The sequence below is a fragment of the Stegodyphus dumicola genome, chromosome 8 (assembly GCF_044657685.1).
Source record: "Stegodyphus dumicola isolate Sdum_Otavi_A_Nest chromosome 8, ASM4465768v1".
Lineage (NCBI taxonomy): Eukaryota > Metazoa > Arthropoda > Arachnida > Araneae > Eresidae > Stegodyphus > Stegodyphus dumicola.
Window position 1 is genome coordinate 92,264,179 of NC_140775.1, and position 21,965 is coordinate 92,286,143.

At 32.8% G+C, this 21,965-nt stretch overlaps 1 protein-coding gene across 1 annotated transcript in view; it reads left to right on the plus strand.

The window, feature by feature from the left end:
- The window catches only part of sina (E3 ubiquitin-protein ligase sina), a 69,594-nt gene that overhangs the window by 28,239 nt on the left and 19,390 nt on the right, over positions 1-21,965 (plus strand). The window contains exons 4-5 of the mRNA XM_035364601.2: positions 7,736-7,868; positions 13,149-13,255. Coding sequence (XP_035220492.1) covers positions 7,736-7,868; positions 13,149-13,255 — 240 coding nt within the window. The remainder of the gene's footprint in view (positions 1-7,735; positions 7,869-13,148; positions 13,256-21,965) is intronic.

Here is a 21,965-nt window from a genome sequence, read left to right on the forward strand (position 1 = left end):
GATATTCAACTTATCCCTGAATAAATAGCTATTGTTCAGATTTCAAAACAGACGAAGACCACCCTTTTGGGAATTGAATTGGGTGAGGGGGGTGAAGTGTAAATGTATGCCTAGTCTCATTTCCCAGTAAGCTTTGGAATTCTGATAAGGTTTAAGGACATCTAGACCTGTCTGGTCACCTTGTCACAGAACAAGTGCCCTTTGTTAGAGGAACAGGGGGAGATGGAGGCGGGGTGTTGTTAAGTGACGTACTGAAAAGTGAGTTAAAATGTTGTTTTATAGTCTTTAACGATTTTGAGTTCTACGCGAAACATTTGGTTTAAACTTTTCTTTCTTTCACGCGATATTGTTCCCTAAGATGGCAGGGCAAAAGCAACTATCTTTTCAAGATAAACTGAACGTTATCAATAATATTGATGAGGGAATGAAGCAGATTGATGCGGCTAAGAAACATGGATTCAATTTTTTTGGGGAAAAGAGTCCTTTATCCTGTCCTTATGTACAGATGTCGCACAAAAACATCGTTAAATTGCATTCGATAGTGGTGAAAATGGATATTTGCGTTGAAATATGATGCCTGAAACTTTTTGCGATTACAATACTTCCTTTTTACTTCGTACAAGGAAGTAAAACCCACTTTTCTTCTTAAAAATTAGAACTATTGTAACTATTGTAAAATATAAATGTTTCAAAAATTTTTATATTGTAATGCTAATTACTTGAAAAAAATTATGAAATTAATTTTATTCTTAACTTGTAATTAAGTTAATTATTAGATTGCCTTTAATAATAATACATCCTAGTTACAGATTTACTTTACTCTTAAAAATTACAAAAGTGAAGTTTTGGATGTAGGTAATTGTGTTAGTTTATTCAGTTCTTGTTTGCTTAGGTCCATAATTTTTTTCGTTGTCGGTCCTTAAAGTTCTTAAAAGTACCTAATTCTCATGTGCAGAAATGTGTGCGAACCCTGTTATAAAAATTTGGTGACAAATTATGAATATTTATAATCTTAGCACATGCAAATGTTTTATTTTTGGATGGCATACTTTAACAGAAAGTGTTGTTAAAAACTGCATTGTAGAGCTTCTGATACAAAGCGATCATTGTAACTATCAGACAACACTGTGGTAGGCTGAACTGCCCTTTACAATGACAGAAATAAGACATCAGGAAAAACATAAAGTATTGGCCTAACCATATTACAAATGTTTTTATTTCAAAGAGTTATTTTTTAATTTTAAATTTCAACTAATATTTTAAGTTTTGAATTCTGTGTTGTTTATTTTGTTAAATGCCAGTGAAATAAAATCTGAATTTTTTTAACATGTATGTAGCTCTGTGTTGTCCAGCCGGTGTTGCCTTAAGGGCTACTTTTAAGTTTCTGCCATGTCTTGCAGGCATCCTGTATTTTATGTTTGCAAAAATATCAATTTCATGAAAATGTGCGATTCTGCTGGATGATTTTGTTTTTCCAGATAATAAAGAAAAGTAATACGAACCTACAAAAAAACTGAAAAACATCTATTGGTAGAACGCAAATGTAATGTGCTATCTAACTTGCTATTAATGAAAATATTTGATTTTTAATATCCTCTGATAACTTATTAAAATTTGACGTTATTCTGATAACAGCATATTGGCACCGTTTTTTTTTCACATGCTGTGAAGTCAACATATATATATGCACTTGCATTTTACTATTTTTAATTGTGAAGAACCATGTCACAGAGGTATGTTAGTTCAAAAATGCTTTCTCTGTTAGTGCACACCTAAATATGTTTTGTACGTAGTAGGATCCATTAGTTTAAAAACTTCATCAGTTTTATAGTCTGTGCTTCTGAGTATTATATCAGAGCTTTCAATTTGTTAATAAAATAGAATTTTTTCATTGACAAAGTTGCTTCTTTAATGCCTAATTCCAAGAAAGTTTTTTTGTAAACTATAAGATGGGCTGCATAAAAAAACATGTCTTGAAATCTTCTAAATTTTGAGCTAAGTAACAGAAAGTTTTAAAGATTCTTAAATGGATTCTACTCCAGAATAAATTCTGGGCTAGAATGAAGGTAACTGATGGAAAATGTTGATAGTCTTTCTCCAAAAGTTGTTCTTTCACAAATCGATTTTAGCTAGAAAACCAGATATTAAACTCATTATTTCTGATATCTGTTTTCCCCCCTTCTCCTTTGTTGCATGGTGTTTAGGTTTTGCAGTGATATCAATTCAAAATGCAAAGTCAACAACCCATTTCACATTGTCCAAGTTTGATCATAATTGTCTTTGGACGTGAGGAAAGCTTGATCAAACCACTTCGATCTTTAACTCAGCCACCTTACTTCTGAGATTCAGTTTTTTAGCAGACAGATTTTCTTGATGAATGACATGGTATGAAGTAAATTTGGAAAATGTGCTATTCTGCTTATAGAGCTAATAAAGCCACTGTCATTCCCAATCCATAGCCAATGTGTCATCAGTTTGTGATTGCAATGAGTTTTCTTATTGGTATGTTGTCTTCAGTAATATAGTTTTAGCTAATTAATGGAAAGAACTTTATTTAAATCATCTTTATTACCTTCAAACAGGGTAAAAGTATCGTCTATGTAGCGGAACCATGCTGGGAAGTTTAAAGTTTCAAACAATTTTGATTCATAATAATGCATGTAGATATCAGCCAGGATGGGACTGAGGGGGCTTCCCATGGCTAATCCCTCAGTTTGCTTGTAATATTTATTTTGGAAAACAAAATGTGTTTGTTTCAAACAGAGTTGAGTGAGAGAAATTAGCTCATTAATTTCGATACAAGAGAAATGAAATTCGCGAAGTCTGGTTTCTAGACATCTTGCTCCACTGGGACATTGGTGAATAATGATTTTACATCAAAAGAAACCATGAGTAAATTACTAGGAGAAATGTTTTTAACCTTTTTTACAAACTCTATTGAATTTTTTATGGTGTAAATGTTATTGTCTAATAGAGTTGAAAATCTAGAAACTAAATATTTAGCTAATGGATACGAGGCAGATCCTAAATTTGATACAATAGGGCGGAAAGGAATACCACTTTTATGAATTTTGGGAAGAGCATATGATCTGGTACAATTCGCAACAGATGGGATAAATGAATGTTTTAAGTTGCTTGAAATGATTTGCGAAGATTTGATCGCAGTTTTTATTTTTGACAAGTCCGAAGGTGAAGGATCTTTAGGGATCGGATTATATGGTCCTTCGTTTAAGAGTTTAGTGACACCATCGATGTAAGTGTTCTTATCCATGACGACTATCTGGCCACCTTTGTCGGCCTTTGAAATGATAATATCCGGGTTAGAATGAATTTCGCGCATTGTAGCTCTTTCTCTTGCAGTTAGATTTGGTTTCAAAGGTTTATTATTGAATTTCACATTATGAGCGATAAGATGCCTAATCATTTCTTTCTGTGAATCTGAAACTTTACTGAACTTGAAAGCTTTTTCGATAGGAGCCAAAATCTTTGAAATCGAGGGTTTACAGGTTTGTGAGAAGTTAAAAATTATATTTTAGAATTCTCTCTTGTTATACTGAAAGACTAACGTTAGAAATATTAACTATTGGCTTGATGTTTACAATAGGAAGATTTTTTGAACTACTTGAACTGGAAGACTGTAAAAGGAGTTTTTCGAATTTAACTGCAAGGGTGTTTTTATGACGGTTAACTGCATTCTCCATTCTAGACCAAGACTTTTGTTCAAGAGCAGTGAATTTTGGATATGATTTAGCGAGTTTATGATTTAGCGATGAAGCTTAAAGAGTTCATGTTCAATTTTGGACAATTCTTGACGTGTATTCCTTATGATGGACCAAAGTAAGGCAAGCTTACAATTTAACAGCAATAGCTATTGACAGGGGCTTTTCACCCAACATTATTAATCAAGCAGTTAAAAAATTCTCATCTCAACACACTAAAAGGCTCACTCTTGTTTTAGGAGATTATAAAAATTCTGTTGTCATGCCCTTCTTTCCATCAATTAGCTATAAAGTTGCACATATTTTGCAGAAATTTAACTTTCGGGTTGTTTATTCTCCCATCAATAAAATTCCGAGTTCCATACTCAAGGACCCCATTCCGGATATGAATTCCTGGGGTATTTATAGGATTCCTTGCCAGTGTAGTTTAATTTACATTGGCCAAACTAAGAGAGCCTTAAAATTTCGCGTCAAGGAACATGAGGCATATGTTAGAAAAAAGGAAACACAGAAGTCTTCTGTTGCACAACATTGTTGGTCCGAAAATCACACTTTCAATTTTTCTGCTGCCAAAATTATTCAAAAAACATCTTTCATTGGAGAACTGGATTTTCTAGAGGCATTTCACATTCATAAAAGTCTTTCTGTTCTAGTTAACGATCCTAATTCCAATCCAACTTTGCCTTTGGCCTTTAAAGAAATTATCTTTTAATTCTGGTTTCACCAGATGGCGTCACTTGCTTATTCTTGTCCAGGCTTTCTTATATTATCTAATCATTATTTCCTATCTTGTTCATTTGCGGTTTTGCAGCTGAGGATGGTGGTTCGGTAAAACCATCGAAACTAGTCCTGTGAAAATTTTGTAAATATAACGCTGATTTTTGTTGTTTGACTTCTGAATTAGTATTTATTCGGCATGTTATTGTGTCTTGCTTAATATGTGTTTTGCCAAAGTAAATCAACAATGCTTCTTTTATGGAGAAGTCAGAAAACACTATTCTTGTTTTCATGAAAAGTTGCAGCGAGTCAGTAACATCAGTAGATTAATCAAACTGCTGGAAAAAGTGTATGCATTTTTCCAAATCAAATGTTATCTGTATATAGATATCATTTGCCATTCTAGATTATAGCTGAGATTATTTCACTTTTTTTTTTTTTTTTTTTTTTAAATTCATGCAATAAAGATTCTGACGTCATCAGCATCGCTTCGTTCACTATGGCCCTGTTTGAATGTACCTTTTTATATGTGATATAAGAATATAACTTACTTTAAAGTAGGGATGAACAACCTTTTTAGCAGAAGTGCCACTAACAGAAATGACTTGGTTGCCAAGAGCCAATAGTGTGTGGAAAAATTTTTCAAGGGCAATGGGGGGGGGGTTCAATGCAATAAGTCACTTAATTTGCAATTCAGACATGATGTACCGTATCAAATTTAAATTCATTTGGAGACCATTATGTATGTTATGTAAGCAAAGAGTGATGGGTTTTCCTTTTTCCCTGTGCTACTGGGACCAAAACACCCAGTCCAGCTTGAATAAAACTACAGTTTATGCTTGTGCATGATAATTTAATACTTGTTTACAAATATTTTAATAAAAATGTGTACAAGTTAGCCATAGTTAAATGCATTAGTGTGATGGTTGAGACTGAATTTTATCAACAATTTTTGATATATTTGGTTGAAGTTGAAAGTTAGTTGTTGATATTCTTAAGACAGATTGCAAGTGTAGATTGGTCAGTTCATTTCTTCACTTTGATTTCTTTAGATTCATAAGAGAAAATATTTGTTCACATATATAAGTACTACTAAACATGTTAGCACATCTGCTTGCTTTACTTTTTAAGCGCAAAAAATCAGCAGGTAGAGTTCTATAAAAGTCCTGAATATCTAAATCACGGAATCTGGATTTGCGTAAGTCAGAACTTTGTAAATAGACAACTTTTATTTGAACATATTCTGAAGCTTCTTCGACTACAACAGAAAATGGATCCCCGAACAGTTTAAATTTAACCATACGCAACTAACAAGTCTGCAAATCACTTTTCAAAAGAAATAAGCAGCCTCTTTATTTGATCTGAATAATCCAGTTGTTTATCAGGAAAATTTTTTTAGAGTTCCTTCAGGTAAGGAAAATCGACAAAATGTCGACAGCCAAACTGTTTTGAGAACAACTGGAGTTTTAGTTTGAAAGCAGATACTGTAGGGGCCAGGTGATTAGTGAATTGGTTTTTTTCCTCATCAATTTTTTGTTTAAGTCATTCAGATGGGCTGTTACATCAACTAAAAATGCTAACAACAAACTCTTATAACTGCTCCTGCTACTGAAAGCAACTGCTATGTTTTGTAGCAATTGCTGACAGTAAGTGGGTAGCAATTGTAGCAATTGCTGACAGTAAGTAATCCACGCTTCTAGACACTCTGTTATCTCACTTCGGACTAGGCAGGAGGAGACAGGTGCTAACTATCAAAGTGGGCAAAAGCCAATAGGCTAAAACAAGGCAAAGCATGTCAGCTGAGCAAAAGGGGCTAAAAAAAAGCCAAATGGCTAATAGAGGAGGGGGGCCTTTTGGCTAAAAAGGGAAGAAGCAAAACTGGTGTAAGAAGGGGAGCAGGCGAAATGAAGCAAAGCCTATCGACTAAAAGTGGCTGAGAGGGAAGGCTAAGCGGCAAAAGGGAAAGAGCAAGTTTTGTAAACTTAAAACCGAAGAAAAGGGGGTGAAGTCATGATGGCTAAAACAGGAAGTGAAGGGATGGGTTTTAGCTCTACAAAAATTTAAAAATTTCTTGTTATCATCTGCTAACTTTCTTTTCATTTGCATCCATTCATCATAGCAACTATGAAAACCACAGGGAACAAAAATTGAAAAAATTCTACATTAGTTTCTTTTTCAAAATAATATTTAAACAAAAAGGTGAAATATTCAAAGTATGAATTTTCTTAATAGTCTTGAAGAGAAAAATAAACACACACATGATAAAACAATATATCACGAAGCCTAAAGTGCAAATGATGCCAAGCAAATGAAAGCACCGCTTCGGATCCAAGCAAATATTTTCCCCTTCCACTTGATTAGCACATGTGTGACAACACATTTGTGCTATGTCATACACAGACTCTTTCTCAATCTTCTACAGGTGTTGGTCCTACAGGCTAGGAGCAATTTTCGCGTTCAGGCAGCGGATATGTGCTTTGTTTGATGCTTGGAACTTGGCTCAGTGCGAAATCTCACTTTGAGGGGACAGAGTAGAATGAATAATGAAGAGGGAGTGGTGAAATTTTTTTTGCTTGCAACCCCTTCTAGAGACAACCAATGTGTCAAATCACCACAAAAGTTTGAAAAGGTCTTGGTGGGCCACAGGTTGTGGATCACTACATTAAAGAATACTTCTGTGTTATTCTTTGCTTCATTTTTTTAGTGTAAAAAGACTGCTTTGTTGAGCTTTTAGAGAAGATTTCTTTGATTGAACTTTATATGTGTAAGAAATGAGTAGGAGAACACAAAAAATGCAACGCCTCTGTGTGTGATATATAATTCTATCCTTTTTTATGGTTGTTTTTTACATTAGGATTTGAGTAAAGTTTTTATCTTGTGATGATATTGTGGTTGGCAGGCACCTAAAGATAGGAACTGGAAGCCACTGTTTGGATGCAGATTATTAAACACACAGTATTGAATATGTTCTAATTACTTTTGCATCTAAAAAAAGGAAAAATACTTATCCATGAAGAAAATATTCTTCCATTATATTTTTTAGTAGTCTTTGATGGAAAGTTATTTTTTATATAGCATATATTAAACAACCTAAATTAGGACAATTTAGTTGTAACACCACAGTAAGTTCATGCAGTATTATGAAAAACATTTTAACCTCATTTTAATACATATTTTGTGACAAATAGCAACAATCAGGACTCCTCTAACTTATATCTGAAAAACTATTATATATTGTTTATAATAAAAAAAAAAATTAGTATTTACCTTAAAAATAATTTTTCCTTCATTTTATTTAGGAAATATTAGGAATTTAGCAATGGAAAAAGTTGCAACAACTGTATTTTTTCCTTGTAAATATTCACAAAGTGGGTGTAAACAGCAGTTAATGCATACAGAAAAAACTGATCATGAGGAGCTATGTGAATTTAGGTATACTTCAACATTTTCTTTATAATTTTTAACGGAATAATTGAATTATGTTTCATTAAGTTTTTTTTTAAAGTATGTGAAGTGTTCTATTCTTTTCTTCAGTATTTGATTGCAAAAGAAAAAAAAAAATATTGGATAATCATGTAGTATACAATCTACAACTTTAAGTGGCTTTTTATTTCTTAGAAACACAGATTTTACATCTGAATCTATGATATAATGATGTGAAGAAGAGCAACCAGTTTGAGTACCGTCATCTAAAAAATAGCCAACTAAAATTGGTAGATCGCATACTGCATGATTGAAGCATTATTGATGAAAAATTCTACATCTTTCTTTCAAAATTAATACAAGAAGTTAAAATGAAATGCCTCATATTTTTAATTTTTATCATTCATTTTTTTTATTATTATTGATCTAGAAAATGTGCAAATGTTAGCATCTGTGTTGAATGTTCATATATAGATATTTTTTTAAAGAACTTACGAATTTGTTTTGTGCTGAGTGTCTGTTTTTAATATACCATTTCTTGCATCTAACATAGTAAATCCTTAGTCACGTTTGCAGCAGTATGTGATGACTGTGTTAAAATAATTAACTGAGTATAGAGATATTGCAGACTTTTCTTAATAATTAGATATTTTCATTTAATGCAAAATGCATACTTGTATGGGGGGAGATAGCCAGATACTTCCATGCTGGCTAATTGAGAATAAATCAGGATTGCATAAAACCAAAATAAAGACTTTATGAGTGAATTATAGAATCAGTTTATCAATTTTGGCTTAGTACTTTGTTATTTACACATATAAAAGGAAACTAATTTTGTTTTCTCATTGAGACACTATGATGCACTTCTGCTTTGTGAGTGAGAGCACATGTGTCTGAAAATGTCGTGTTCCAGTTCGACAGCTAACTTCAAATGCAACTGTGCATCATCTGGCATGTATTAATGAGCACAAAGGAAGCAGTGGAGTACCGAGGGGGGGGGGGCAAGGGGGTGTATGATGCCCCGAGCACCGCTCGCAGAGGGCCGCCAAATGGTATCTCTCAAAGATTTTCATCATATCACTGTGTTTTTTCTGGGAAATGGGGGGGGGGCGCCAAAAGGTATTTTGCCCCGGGCGCCAGTTATGCTCGCTACTCCACTGAAAGCAAGATCAAGGTTAATTTGTTCATCTTGCTAAGTGTTGTGAGTATCACATGCTTTCAAGAAATTGTGATCTTTTGTGTTATTATGTCTGTGAAAAAGGTAAAATACTCATGTACTTTGACTTTTCTTCTATTATTTCATCAAGGAAGTGAAATACATTTGCTATGTGTGCCATTTGTCATTTGTGATTTTCGATTTTGCATGGTAGAAGGGCTGATGTTCTCAAACATGTACATACACAAAGACAGCATGAGCTATATTGAAAAAATTAAAAATTAAATCTCTCTGTGGAAACAAAGAACCAAAAAGTTATTAATATAGCATGCCTCTTCTCTGCCTTTTTATTGGGGCAGAACTTGCCACTGAATGCATTGAAACCTTTTTGCTGTTTTATTTAAAAATATGATTCTCGAAGGCGAAATTGCTAAGAAATGTTCAAGTACAAAAGCAAAAACGCCTGCAGTTGTTCAAGAAATGGGTATGAAAAATAAATCTTCATTTATTGATTGCATTAAAACCATTGCATTCTGCCTCTCTACGGATGGAAGCAATAATACCGATGTGAAACTGTATCCAGTTGTTTCAATTTTAATTCAGAGTCTTCAGAAATTGAGTGTAGTTTACTCTCTGGCTTCATTTAAGGAGAGTCTGCAGGCTTTAATATAGCACAGCTAATTATTAAAACTAAAAGAAAATGCAATTCCTCTGGATGATTGCTTAGCACTTAGTGCCAACAATGCAGCAGTAATGGTAGGTTTTAAGACTGCTGTTGTAGGCATCTTAAAAAAGGAAAATTCAGATTTTCAAATTATATGGTGTACCTGTTACCTCTTAAATTTAGCATTTGCAAAAGGGGCAGCATATTTGCCAGTAAGTGTGGATAAACACATCGTTGATATTTATTATTACTTTGAAAAGAGTTCTAAAAAGAAAGAACAATGCCAACAGCTGCATAATACTGAAATAAAAAAATTTGTAACATATGTGTACATGCTGGCTACCTTTAAAAAAAGAAAATGTTTAGAATCCTTGACCAGTGGAAACCTTTTCTTTCATTTTTTAAGGAAGATGTAAATACTTCTAGAGTTAAGATAAAATGCTCTGAAAGTTATAAAGTACGTAAAGTAAATGGAGATTAGTTATCAGTTCCACTGTTAAAAATAGCTGTGGGAAAAATAGTTTCTGCACATGTGAGCAATTTAATTCGCAATTCTCAAAATAATACTACAAAATATAAAGGTAAAGCTTATACACAGTTCTCTCAAAATAAAATGATAATAATAAAAGCTCAACAAGAGAAGCATTTTTCGATATAGTAAATTTGTCGTGTGAAGAACGAATATTTGTGTTTTTGTCTTTGGACCTAACAAAGCTCTTTGCTTTGCCATCATCTGATACTCTTAACATAGTTCTAAAGTGCAGAATTCCATTAATTCACGTTTTTTTGCAGTCAATGCTTAATAATCTGTTTGAAGACATTTATCAAAGTATTCTTTGTTTTATTTTCTAATTCTATATATAATGCGTGATTTGTGATAAAATAGTAAATCAGACAAAAGATGTAGATTTGATAATAAAGGCTACAACTAAATTGAAGAACTTTCCAAGGAAGATAAAAATAAGCTTCATTTTCCATATCAGAAGCTACTTCTGTCGAGCACGTGATTACATACTGCATAAGTTTTCCACGCTAAAGGGCCCACCAGCGGCCGAGCGGTAAAGATGCTGAACACTAGTAGTTAGGTCCGAGGTTCGAATCATGTGAACGGGCTGGCTGTATGGGCGTTTTCGTGGTTTTCCCCATGTGTAATGTGTAAAGCCAGTTTGCCTTAGAAAGTCCTCCACGAAGGCTTCCTTCCCTTTAGGCAGATAGTCCTTGTGTTCTTTGCCATAATTGAATAATCCAACACAATCCAATCCTAATCCTTTCCACGCTAAAGAGCCATATATTTTGCTCTAGCAAATTCACCTTTTTCATATATATTTTTTGAATAGATTTTCTGATTTACTTCATTTAGTTATGAAAGATGATATTGGTGTTGCAACTTATATATAGCAGTCACAGTTTTGCAATTCACAATTAGAAAACTTGGATAAAGTTATAAAATTAACTAGGATTGACACCTGCTGGAGTTTAACTGGAAAACGGAAAGGTTGTGATGGAATTTTAAAGTATAGTGAACTGTCTGGAATAATGTTCGCCATCCTGATTATTCCATATAGTAATGCTGAGTGCAAGAGTATTTTCAGTGTTGTTACTAAAACAAGGACCAAATCTAGATCTAATATTAGTTATGGCACATTAGATAAACTTTTATTAGCAAAAGCTGACCTACATGTCAAATGTACAAGTTATTTTTCTATTAAAAGATACAAATGATAAAAACATTTATTGACATATAAGTATTTTTGTATGATTTGCATTTCCAAAATAGTAGCTGAACTTTCAGGTGTTAATTAGTTTACTATTTAAAGTTAATTCATTATCAAAAAATATATTTTCTTTCTATATATTTGAATCATATAAAAAATCTTTTTGTCATTGAGAAAATTCTCCTGATATTTGAGGTGTTGCAGGTTGGCAAGTATGTATATACATAAGAACCTAATGAATACATGTACCTAAAATTCTTATGAAATTGTTGCAAGAAAAAATTATGAAATTGGCTTAATCAGTAGAAGTAAAAATACCAAATCCTAATTGTCGGCCTGTGTTCTGCATCACAAAAATTGTAAATTGATAAGCTTAAGAAAACATTGATGAAGTTCTAAACAGAAAATTAAAAGAATTGAAATGTAAATTTAATTTAATAAAAAGGAGGAATAACATCAAAAGTCATTGAATTATCAACCAAACAGATCATGATAAAAATCTTTATCACTTCAAGCATTGTAAAGTATCTGCAAAATTTGTATGCTGTAGGAAAGTACAAGTTAACATGTAAGGTAAATCAAATATTATATTAGGCTGCTTTTCCTAATAGTAGAATATTGAACTATTTAATATTTAAAGCTGAAAGAAAACAGGACGTAACATCATACTTCTGTGAAATTAATATCTTAAGATACATGAGACGCTTGTTTTGGCATGAAAGTTTGAATTTCTATCTTTCATAATCGAACTATGTTTTACAAACCTGAAAACAAAACAATCAACCAGAAATAACAGAATCACTTTCTGATTATCTGTCCAGCCATCCCAAAAAGTCTCCAATCATTGTTGACTAATTTTTTGCAAATCTAAGATGTGAAAGACAACAGTCATTTTCAAAAATGGTGCTGCACTAAGAATAACATAAAACAGCAACCAATTAAACAAAATTAAAAATGGAAACATTCATAGTAAAATACCCTTTTTTTTTCTTTTGTTTTTCTCATATACACAGTTTTTTTTTTTTTCCCCCTTAAACGCCAGGGAAATGTATAGATTTGGGATTGCACATGCTGTTTTCCCATGTACAACAATCTTTTTTCACTTAAAAGCAGAAATTTGGTATTGGCACACAAATTTCAATCCATAAAATTCAATCTTGTACTAAGTAAAACTTCACAGAATGCAGATTTTTGCATTTTCTGTTGTTAAAAAAATACTATATTTCTGAAGAAATGCTATGGTTTCATTTTCATCAACCAGCAAAATTCACAGTCCCATTATGATTCCTTACAAGGAGGGGGGAACACACAGTGAGTGCAGCTCATCACACTTGGGTTGCCACATTATATACATTGATTATGTCATGGATTGCCTATTTTGGTAAAATAGCACTGCTTGGTGAATTTTTTTTTTTTGGGGGGGGGGGTTAGATGGGAATCAGAAAGTGTACCATAATAAATATTTAAATCAGGAGTACCTTTACATTTAGATTCAAAATGCTTATTTAATAATCACATTAATTTTTTTAAGCATTCTGTTTTCCAGTAAGAACGGAAAACATCCAATGCTTATTTGATGACTTTTTGGGTCTTTCCCTTTGCTAAATAAGCCAGAGAAATCATCATTCAAAGGAGGGATTAGACAGTTTAATTAATAGTAAATGTTTTAAATATTTTATTTGATTATTGGAATTGATAATTCAGTTTCTAGAACTAGTGTTCATAAGAATTGTTATGATTTCTTTGGTTTTTAGGCCATATTCATGCCCTTGTCCTGGTGCTCAGTGTAAATGGTTTGGCTCCTTAGATCAAGTAATGCCTCATTTAATGCATTCGCATAAATCTATAACAACACTTCAAGGTAAGTTCTTTTTTAATATATTGAAAATTAAGTAGTAGTATTGCTGTCAGTTTTTTTTAAATATAAAATTAAATTGTGTGTTTAGATTCAACAGAAAATTAAAACTTGATGCATTATGAGCTCATTTAATATAATATAGAAAATAATGTGATCAAATTTTTAAATAAATTAAGCACTGACAGAGCATCACACTTATACGTAAAATGCCAAGTATTATATAAATGATGCACCTTTAGTAATAATACAATTAGTTTTTTTAAGAATGAAACCAAGTGTATTTAAATTTGACAGAAAATTAAATTCCAAGAGCATTATAAGTTTATTTGTTGTAGTATAGGAAGTAATTACAGGGTTGCCACTCAAACAGGAGAATGAAATTCCCTGACTTCTCCAGGTTTTCCAGGTGTGTTTTAAGAAAATTCCTGTCTATCCGCGTAGTGCGCATTAGTTGTGCTAAAGGTTAATTAATCATGGTGCCACTTGATAACACAAAAATTTGCTAATATGACTTTATATATAAAGTATATTACCCAAGTATTTTAAGAAATTTCTTGTACCTGATTATGACAAGCAGAGAGAGCTTCTTGGGCTATTTCCAGAACAACCTGGTGTAGCATTGTTCGATGTTTTTAAGGCACACCAAGATCCTATTTTTCTGACTGAACTAGAGAAGAGGAATATTATTCCAGTTTTTTGCCCGCTTTGTGCACAGGAGAGCTCCAACCTTTGGACTTAACTGTAAATGGCGAGTTCAAGCGTTTGCTCAAGAATGAGCTTATTGAGTGGTATTCTGATGAGCTTCAGTTTGTAGAGGAAAAAGAATCTGTGGATTTGCGAATATCACGACTAAAACCGATTCGCGTTTCTTGGCTTGTGCGCGTATTTAACGGTATTGAAGCCAAACATGGGATAATTTTGAATCGCTTCAAAGAAGTTGGTATAAATAGTAGTTTAAGTGAATCAGCTGCCTTCTATTAATTTTATTGTTTTATATTCATATATTATTTGTATATTATTCAAAAAATAGTTATAAGAAAGAAAGTTGTCAAGAAAAAGCTTGTAACTGTGAAATAAATCATTAAATTTTGGGTAAGTGAAAATTTTCTGATTTGTTATTATTATTTGAGGCAAAAAAAAAGTATTTCGCGAGGCTTAAATTTTCGCGATTACGACAGGCTAGCGAAAATTAAAGCCTCGCGAAAAAAAAGGGCATTTACAGTAATTGGCAAACAATCACTCAATGATATTTCAACACTTTCTAAATTCTGAAAGGCTAAAAAAGCATATTTTTTCCCTGATGCAAAATTGTTCATATAAGCATACATAATATATGTTAAATGTAAATTTTTATTAGAATTAAAAATAAGACATTTAATATATTTAAACAAAACGTTAATAGAAAAAATACTAATGAAAAATAAGCAAATTAGATTTCTTGTTTTAACTCTGCAATTTGCTAGTCAATTGAAGAAACATCTCTGCTCAATTTTTTTTTTTTTGACTCCAAAATTTTAATCTGTGCCTGTGCTTTCCTTTTGTCTAATAATATTTTTTATGTTTATTATCACACAGTGTTTTGTCTTTGAGTGCTTGGTGATATGCACCACATGCAGATCTGTCATATCGTAACATATCAGGAGTTACATTAATATTCATAACACCTCCATTTACTTTTATAGCATCATAAACAGTTTGCATTGCCGTTAAAGAATTTTCCTGGAGATTTTCCACCAACATATCATTATTAACTGAAAAACCACTTTCTACTGTGGCATTGCCATGTGATAAAATTAGAACTAGTTTTACAACACTTTAAAGTTCTTTAAAATCTGTCTTATTAATCAAGTCCTTATAAAAGTGATCAAGTCGCATTGCAGCATAATTAACATAAGTCTCTTTCCAAACACCCTTACTTCTGAATAATAATTCTTTAAATTGCACTTTTGATTTATCTGCAACCGTGGAATTTATCTATTCACTTTCATACAGTATATGCAATAACCTCTCCATCCTTTTCTCACATAAAAATTCATTAGACGTAATGAGCTTAGGACCTAATGAAAAAATGTATTTAACTAAGCTATATTTCAATGAGCTTCTTTCAAATATTTTTGATACCAGCTTAACCAAAAATGTTCTGCACATAGTTCTGAATTCTCTTTTATTAAGATCAGATACTGTTTTTTTTTTAGCTAAACTTGCACCAGCAGCAATATCCACATCTATATCTGCAACATTATAGTAAATGTTTTGATCCAGAATATCTATTTTTATCAGTTTTTCAGGAGTTTTTGCCTCTTGCAGTGTATCTCTTTTGGGAATTTTGAAGAGAAGATAACTTAGCATACTATGAAAAGTTGTATATAGAAAGGGGCAGAAAGGATCAGCTGTCTGAAATGACTTTAGAAATGGATGTAGAACTCCTGCGACAGAAATAAAAAAAGAGATTTTTGCCAAAAGTAGCTTATCTTTAACAGCTTCTCTCAGTTTTTCAATTGACACAGTTTTTCAACTGACACAGTTTTTTGTAGTTCGGATGATTCTACATATTTTTTCACATGAGGAAAAATATCAATAGCTGTCATCAATAGGTATGTTTTCACACCATCTTACTTCACAAAACTTGAGCGGAAAAGTCGTACAGTTAGTGATGGCGATATAGTCTGCTCGCCGAGCAGGACTGTCTTTAAATACTCTATGTATATTTTTAAATAATGCACTTAAATTCCAGTCAGTAGCTTTATTGCCAGCTCTAAAGGCACCATGAACAGCATGCAAACCACAGGACCAATATCTAATATATGGACCAATATCATTATTTGCTAAATTTTCTTTCAAATCTCTGAGAAATTTAAGATTGGCATTTGGTCCATCCAATGATACTTGCAGCAATTTCTTTTTATCTAGTTCTGAGGTTCCCTCAAATAAACTTCTCAGAAGGGGCAGATACATGTCCCCAAAAAATTGATGTGAGGTATTTTGTACTGACTTCAAATTACAAGTTAAGTGTTCTTAAGATCAGAAATGAGCATCTTTTTTAAGTATGGAGGGAGCTAAACCAAATGACACTAAATATGACATTTTTGTACATCCCAGGGTCATAGCTTTAGCTTTATTGCTGTCATCAAACATTTTCTGGAACAGAACAGCAGCATTATTAAATGTATTATAAGAAACATGTGAAGAAACAAGTTTTATAGTCCACAGTAATTTCACAGCTAAAACTTTGTTCTTAGTTACGAAGGAGTTTAAATTTGATTCAGAACTAGTGCTAAAGACTGCTGTGTATCAGAACTGTTTTTATCTATGGAGAAATAGTTTTTTAAGTTTTCTGAGTTCTTCTCCATAGAAATGATTTTCTTATGTTTTACACTGTTTGTGTGGTTTGCGATTGATTTCCTTCCCATGTTACTAAGCATGATATTTTTTTTGGTGAAACGTGCATCTTGCCATGTTAGTTCCTTCGAAAGGTTGCAACCATGAACTCCACTGAGGATTGAGATTAGAATCTGCCCAATCTGGATTAAAAATTGTCTTTTTTTCAGACATTTTGCAGCTAAAGGAAAGATAGAAATCTATTTAATTTTTTTAAATAAATTCAAGTGTTTTATACTTATTTAGCAACATAAATTAATTAAAAAGTATGCACACTAAATTTCGTAATGGTATGTTATCGTACTGCCGGAATTAGTTTCACGAGTATGCCATAGAACATTGCCTGAAATTTGGAAGTATTAACTAATAAGAAATAAATTTAGAAGGAAGAAGCAACATTAAATGACATGAATAACATTTAAATAAAGTTAATTAATTTAAGATTAAAAAGTGAATTACAATAAACAGTATTTTGCCGAATATAGTTATAATGAATGGTTAGCCAAGATAACTTGTTATTATTTTGTTTAATTTACTGCAAAATAACAAGGTATTTATAAAAAAGAAAAATGTTTAAAAGATTTTTTGTATGAGCATGGGGGAAGGGCACATCAAAATTGGAGATTTCAAGAAGAGCAGGATTGATTACTTATTTTTACTACATGAAGTGTATAAAAAAAAGGGGGACAAACATTTTAATATTTAATGTTTGTTTCTGAATTCGGCCACAAGTTTTATCGTCGTTGATTTCTCGAAAATAAATTTCAAATGCGAATTATTTAAAAATCTAAACAACAAAAAACCGAATTCAGAACAAAAAAAGGGGAAAAAAAGAATATTTTGCCATTTACAAAACAAAGTCAATGTTTTTAATGAAATTTAAAAAGTATCGATTTTTTTAAAATAATTTGGAAGTCAGATAATCATAATATATATACGGCGCCAACGATGTTGAAAAGCTTAACGGTTCAATTTGATTTGTTTAATACTGCACAAAATATGATTAATAAAGCAACAATAAACTTTTTCTAACTTTAAAAATGCACTGCACGAATTCTTATCATTTTAACTAACAAATACAATAGAGTGTTAAGTAAACATACATTAAAAAAAGTTAATAAGGTGTAAAAGATTACAAAATTTAACTTACCAGACTTTTTAACTGAAAACAGTAAACGAGCTTTCTTAACCACAAGGCAGAAATTCAACTCTTTCTTCTGTTCCACATGCGCATGCGATTCTTATGTGCGAGCCCCTGAATTCAAGAGGTTATTGGAAACTTTCTTTTGCCTTTCTGAAAGACAATCTGATTGGCGCTGTGAAAATTGGCTCTACACTAGCTGCCTGAATGACGCGCATGCGATACATAATTCACCAAGAACATGATCACTTTCAACATTGGCGCAAAAATCGCTTTTTGGGGGATCGCTGTTATGAAATTCCCTGATTTTTCCCCGACTTTTTTGGACAATTTTCGATTTGCCTGACTCAATAGCGTGGCAGCCTTGTAATTAACATGATCAAATATTGAAAAGAAAAAAATCTGATGTGTATACCACATGACTTCCTTGTATCAAATATTAAATTGTACGCATTTTTGCTGTATTTCATTAAAGCTTATTTCCTCAAATTTCATTAGAGATATGTTTCTCATTCAATTAATTCAGTTCTCACTTTCATTGCTAAGCAGAAATGCATAATACTGTATATTATGCTCAGTTCAATACCTTTCTACGTCATTTGATGATCGTAGTCTTTGATTAGACCCCCTCTCAAAATAGTACACATCCGTACGAGTGCCGTCTGGCCTTGGAACAAGTTTACGAAGCCAAGTTACCTGTCTCAATGTAGATTGAGTGTCAGTGCTAGGTATAAAAGAGGGTACACTGGTATCAATTCTTTCCTCTATTTCAGGAAAATAGCCAACTGGAGTATCAGTAGATTGGAACTCAACCCTCTCTTCAGATTCCAAATCAGGAAGGGTGCGCAGTGCAGCTCCACTGCCACTTCTCTGCATTCCAATTGACTCTTTAAAAGTAGCATTTAGGGTTTCTACTACCTTTTGTTCATTTTCCAACCAAATCTTGTACCCTTTTGTTCGTACACTGTATCCAATCAATCGGCCCTTTGTTGCCTTTGGATCAAGCTTAGAATTTCTTTTAGCTTTTGGAATTCCCACGTAGGCAATCGTTCCAAATGCCTTAAGGTGACGCACTGATGGTTTCCGCTTAGTATACAACTCAAATGGGGTTCTATCTTGGCCTTTATGACAAATTCTATTAAATGAATATGCAAAATACATCACTGCATCTGACCAAAATTCAGGACTCATTCCACTATCATGTAAAATTGCACGTCCATTGTTGAGAGCTGTCTGATTGAATCTCTCACAAACTCCATTTTGTTCCGGAGTATATATGTCTGTAAATTCGTGCTTTACACCATTTTTATTACAATACGACCTGAATTGTTCATTGTCATATTCTCGTCCATTGTCAGTTCTAAAATATTTCAACTTAAGGTTCAGAGATCTTTCAGCATGTGCTATATGCCTTTCAAATACTTCAAACACCTGACTTTTCTCTACAATGGGGTATACTACCATATAACGAGAATATTCGTCAATAAAGGAAAGAAATAATGTTCACTATTCCTACCTCATACATCAGAAAAAACCCTTTCAAGCGGCCTCTTCACTTGAATACCTTCTAAAGGTCTGTAGGAGATTCGCCTTTGCTTATTGATTTGGCAATGTTCACAAAACAAATTAGGTGAGTTCTTTAACACAGGAAGACCTCGAACTGAATGTCTTTTACTAGTCCTGACAATAGCACCATAATTTATATGACCAAACCGACCATGGCATAATTCAATATTGTTATGCTGAACTATGGATGCCTCAAATTTCACAGATTTGCCCCCCTTTTTCACTATTTTCGGGAATACATGATAGTTACTTCCTATCAACTTAGCCTTGAATATAGTTTCATTTTCATCCTTAGTAATTTTAATTTGCTCATTTTTACCATAAAATCTCGCTCCATTGATATCCACCTTAGGTCCAGATATTAAATTTCGTCTCAGTTCAGGTGAGTATAAAACATCTTTAAACAAAATAATTCTATTCCCAAATTTCATTTTAACAGTACCTTTCCCATGAATTGGAAAAGTTAGCCCATCAACAGCTACTAGCATATTCTCGTTCTTCACAGGAGAAAAAGTATCGTACAATTCACGATTTTTACAAAAATGAATAGATGCAGCAGTATCAAAAATCCAACTATCATCATTTTCCTCTAAATTGTTAACATTGGCTTGAGGTATAAAATGGGACTGAGCATGGGAATTATTTTTACCTTCACACAACTTGGGTTTATTCTTACACTTGGGGATGTTTTATTACTACTAGATACAGCTGAAGAAACAGAAGAAGCAGGCGAGGGTGATCTAAAAAAATTACCTTTCATTCTACAGTATTTTTGAATATGACCTGGACGGCCACATTTATAACACTTGAGCCCTTTAATCTGCTTAAATTTAGGTTCAAAGTGAGTACTTTGAACTTCTATAGTCTTATTGGAATTTTCCCTATCTATCTCCCTTAAATTAAGACGCGTTTCCTCTGCTAGTATTTCCAGTTCAACATTTTTAAATATGAACTTTTCATCTGGCCACCTCAAAACATTCTGAACTACCTGATCATATTTTTCTGGAAGGAACCTAAAAAACTGAAAACATATGTATACATCTCTTACAGCCTGATTAATATCAGCCAATTATTCAGTTACTCGTTTTAATCTAGAAGAAAAGAAACTAATACTTTCATTTGGCTTAATTTTACAATTTAAGAACTCTGAAAACTAGGACATATGTCTAGATCGATAATCTGGCTGGAAATATTTGGCAAGTGTATTCCATGCAACTACCGGATCATCAATTTCACATATTAAATTTCTATATTTCAGGGCTTACATTCATATAAATCAAAGATAATGCCAAACGACTTTTACTTGTCGGCAACAATTTCTTTTGTGATACCCTTAATATCATTTAAATCAGGACATTTTTCAATACCTTTAACCAAAAGCTATGCATTTTTCTCATTTAAGACAAACTTCATATGTTTAGACCATGTAAAGTAATTACATGCATCAAGTTTAGCAATATTATGCATAACATTAACAGTAGCCATATTTGAATTTCAACAAAAACTGCCCCCCAGTCTCTTAAGTCCTAAATTAATTTTAAACTTCAAAAGTCTGCACTAAAGATAACTCAGGGGCTGGGCCCATAACCAAAATGATGCAAAAGCAAAGTTTAAAGTTGTAAAATTAAACATTTAGTAGCAGTAGCAATAGAAGCTCCCTAAGGTTATGTGCTGTGCAGACATTGAAGACAAAAAAAAAAAAAAAAAAAAAAAGGTTTTAAACTTAACCAATTTATTAACAATATATATAAATAAAAACATAATGAATAAATTTAAACAATATCAGAAACTTCAAAAAAAATATAACAATCATTATCAAAAATTTCACTTAGTTGATAATCCATGAACCTCAAGGGTTTTCCCTTTAAAGAATGTTACACTATTAAATAATATTTTACCTGATCCAAATACTGGCATTCAATATGCGAAAAACATATCACTAAACAGAAATCACACGGTTATAATGAAATTCGCTACACTATTAATAAGTCCATGCTTCATGGTCAAGAAGGCACCTGAAAAATTAAATCCTTGAGAGCACACGAAACTGGCAAAACGCTGCTCACTGTAGTTAAACACGGGGAATCACAGCTTAGAAAAACATCGCCGCTAACTTGTGTTAAATGCCGCTTTCATGAAAAGAACATGGATGCCGCCCACGGCGCTCGGTCACATTATAGCCTCTTTTGAGAATCCAGGAAAAGTCACCTTGTAGACTGGAACCACGGCACTTATCACCGGACTGCACGCATCACAATATCGTCTTCCAATGGGGGCTGGAAACTGCACACCAAGGAGCAAAGAAACGGGAACTAGAAGGAATGAGCCAGAGCGACGCGAGATACTTATACCTGAAGTAGACATGACGTCATCTCATGGCAACTAATCGGCTATCAGCACGACTCGGCTTTCCAGATGACGTAACATCAAGTTTCAATTTTGCATCTTAATTAGGCTGAAACAGTCCGTTCTTAATACAAACAGTGGCAGTGAAAAATGAGGTAGAAGTAACTACTATATCCCTTTAAAATAAGAACTAAGCCTAATAAATATTTCAAGGAGGAGAGATGATGCAGAAAAAGGGTTACAATAGATCATGTTTTCCAACAACATCTTTATGAAAAATTG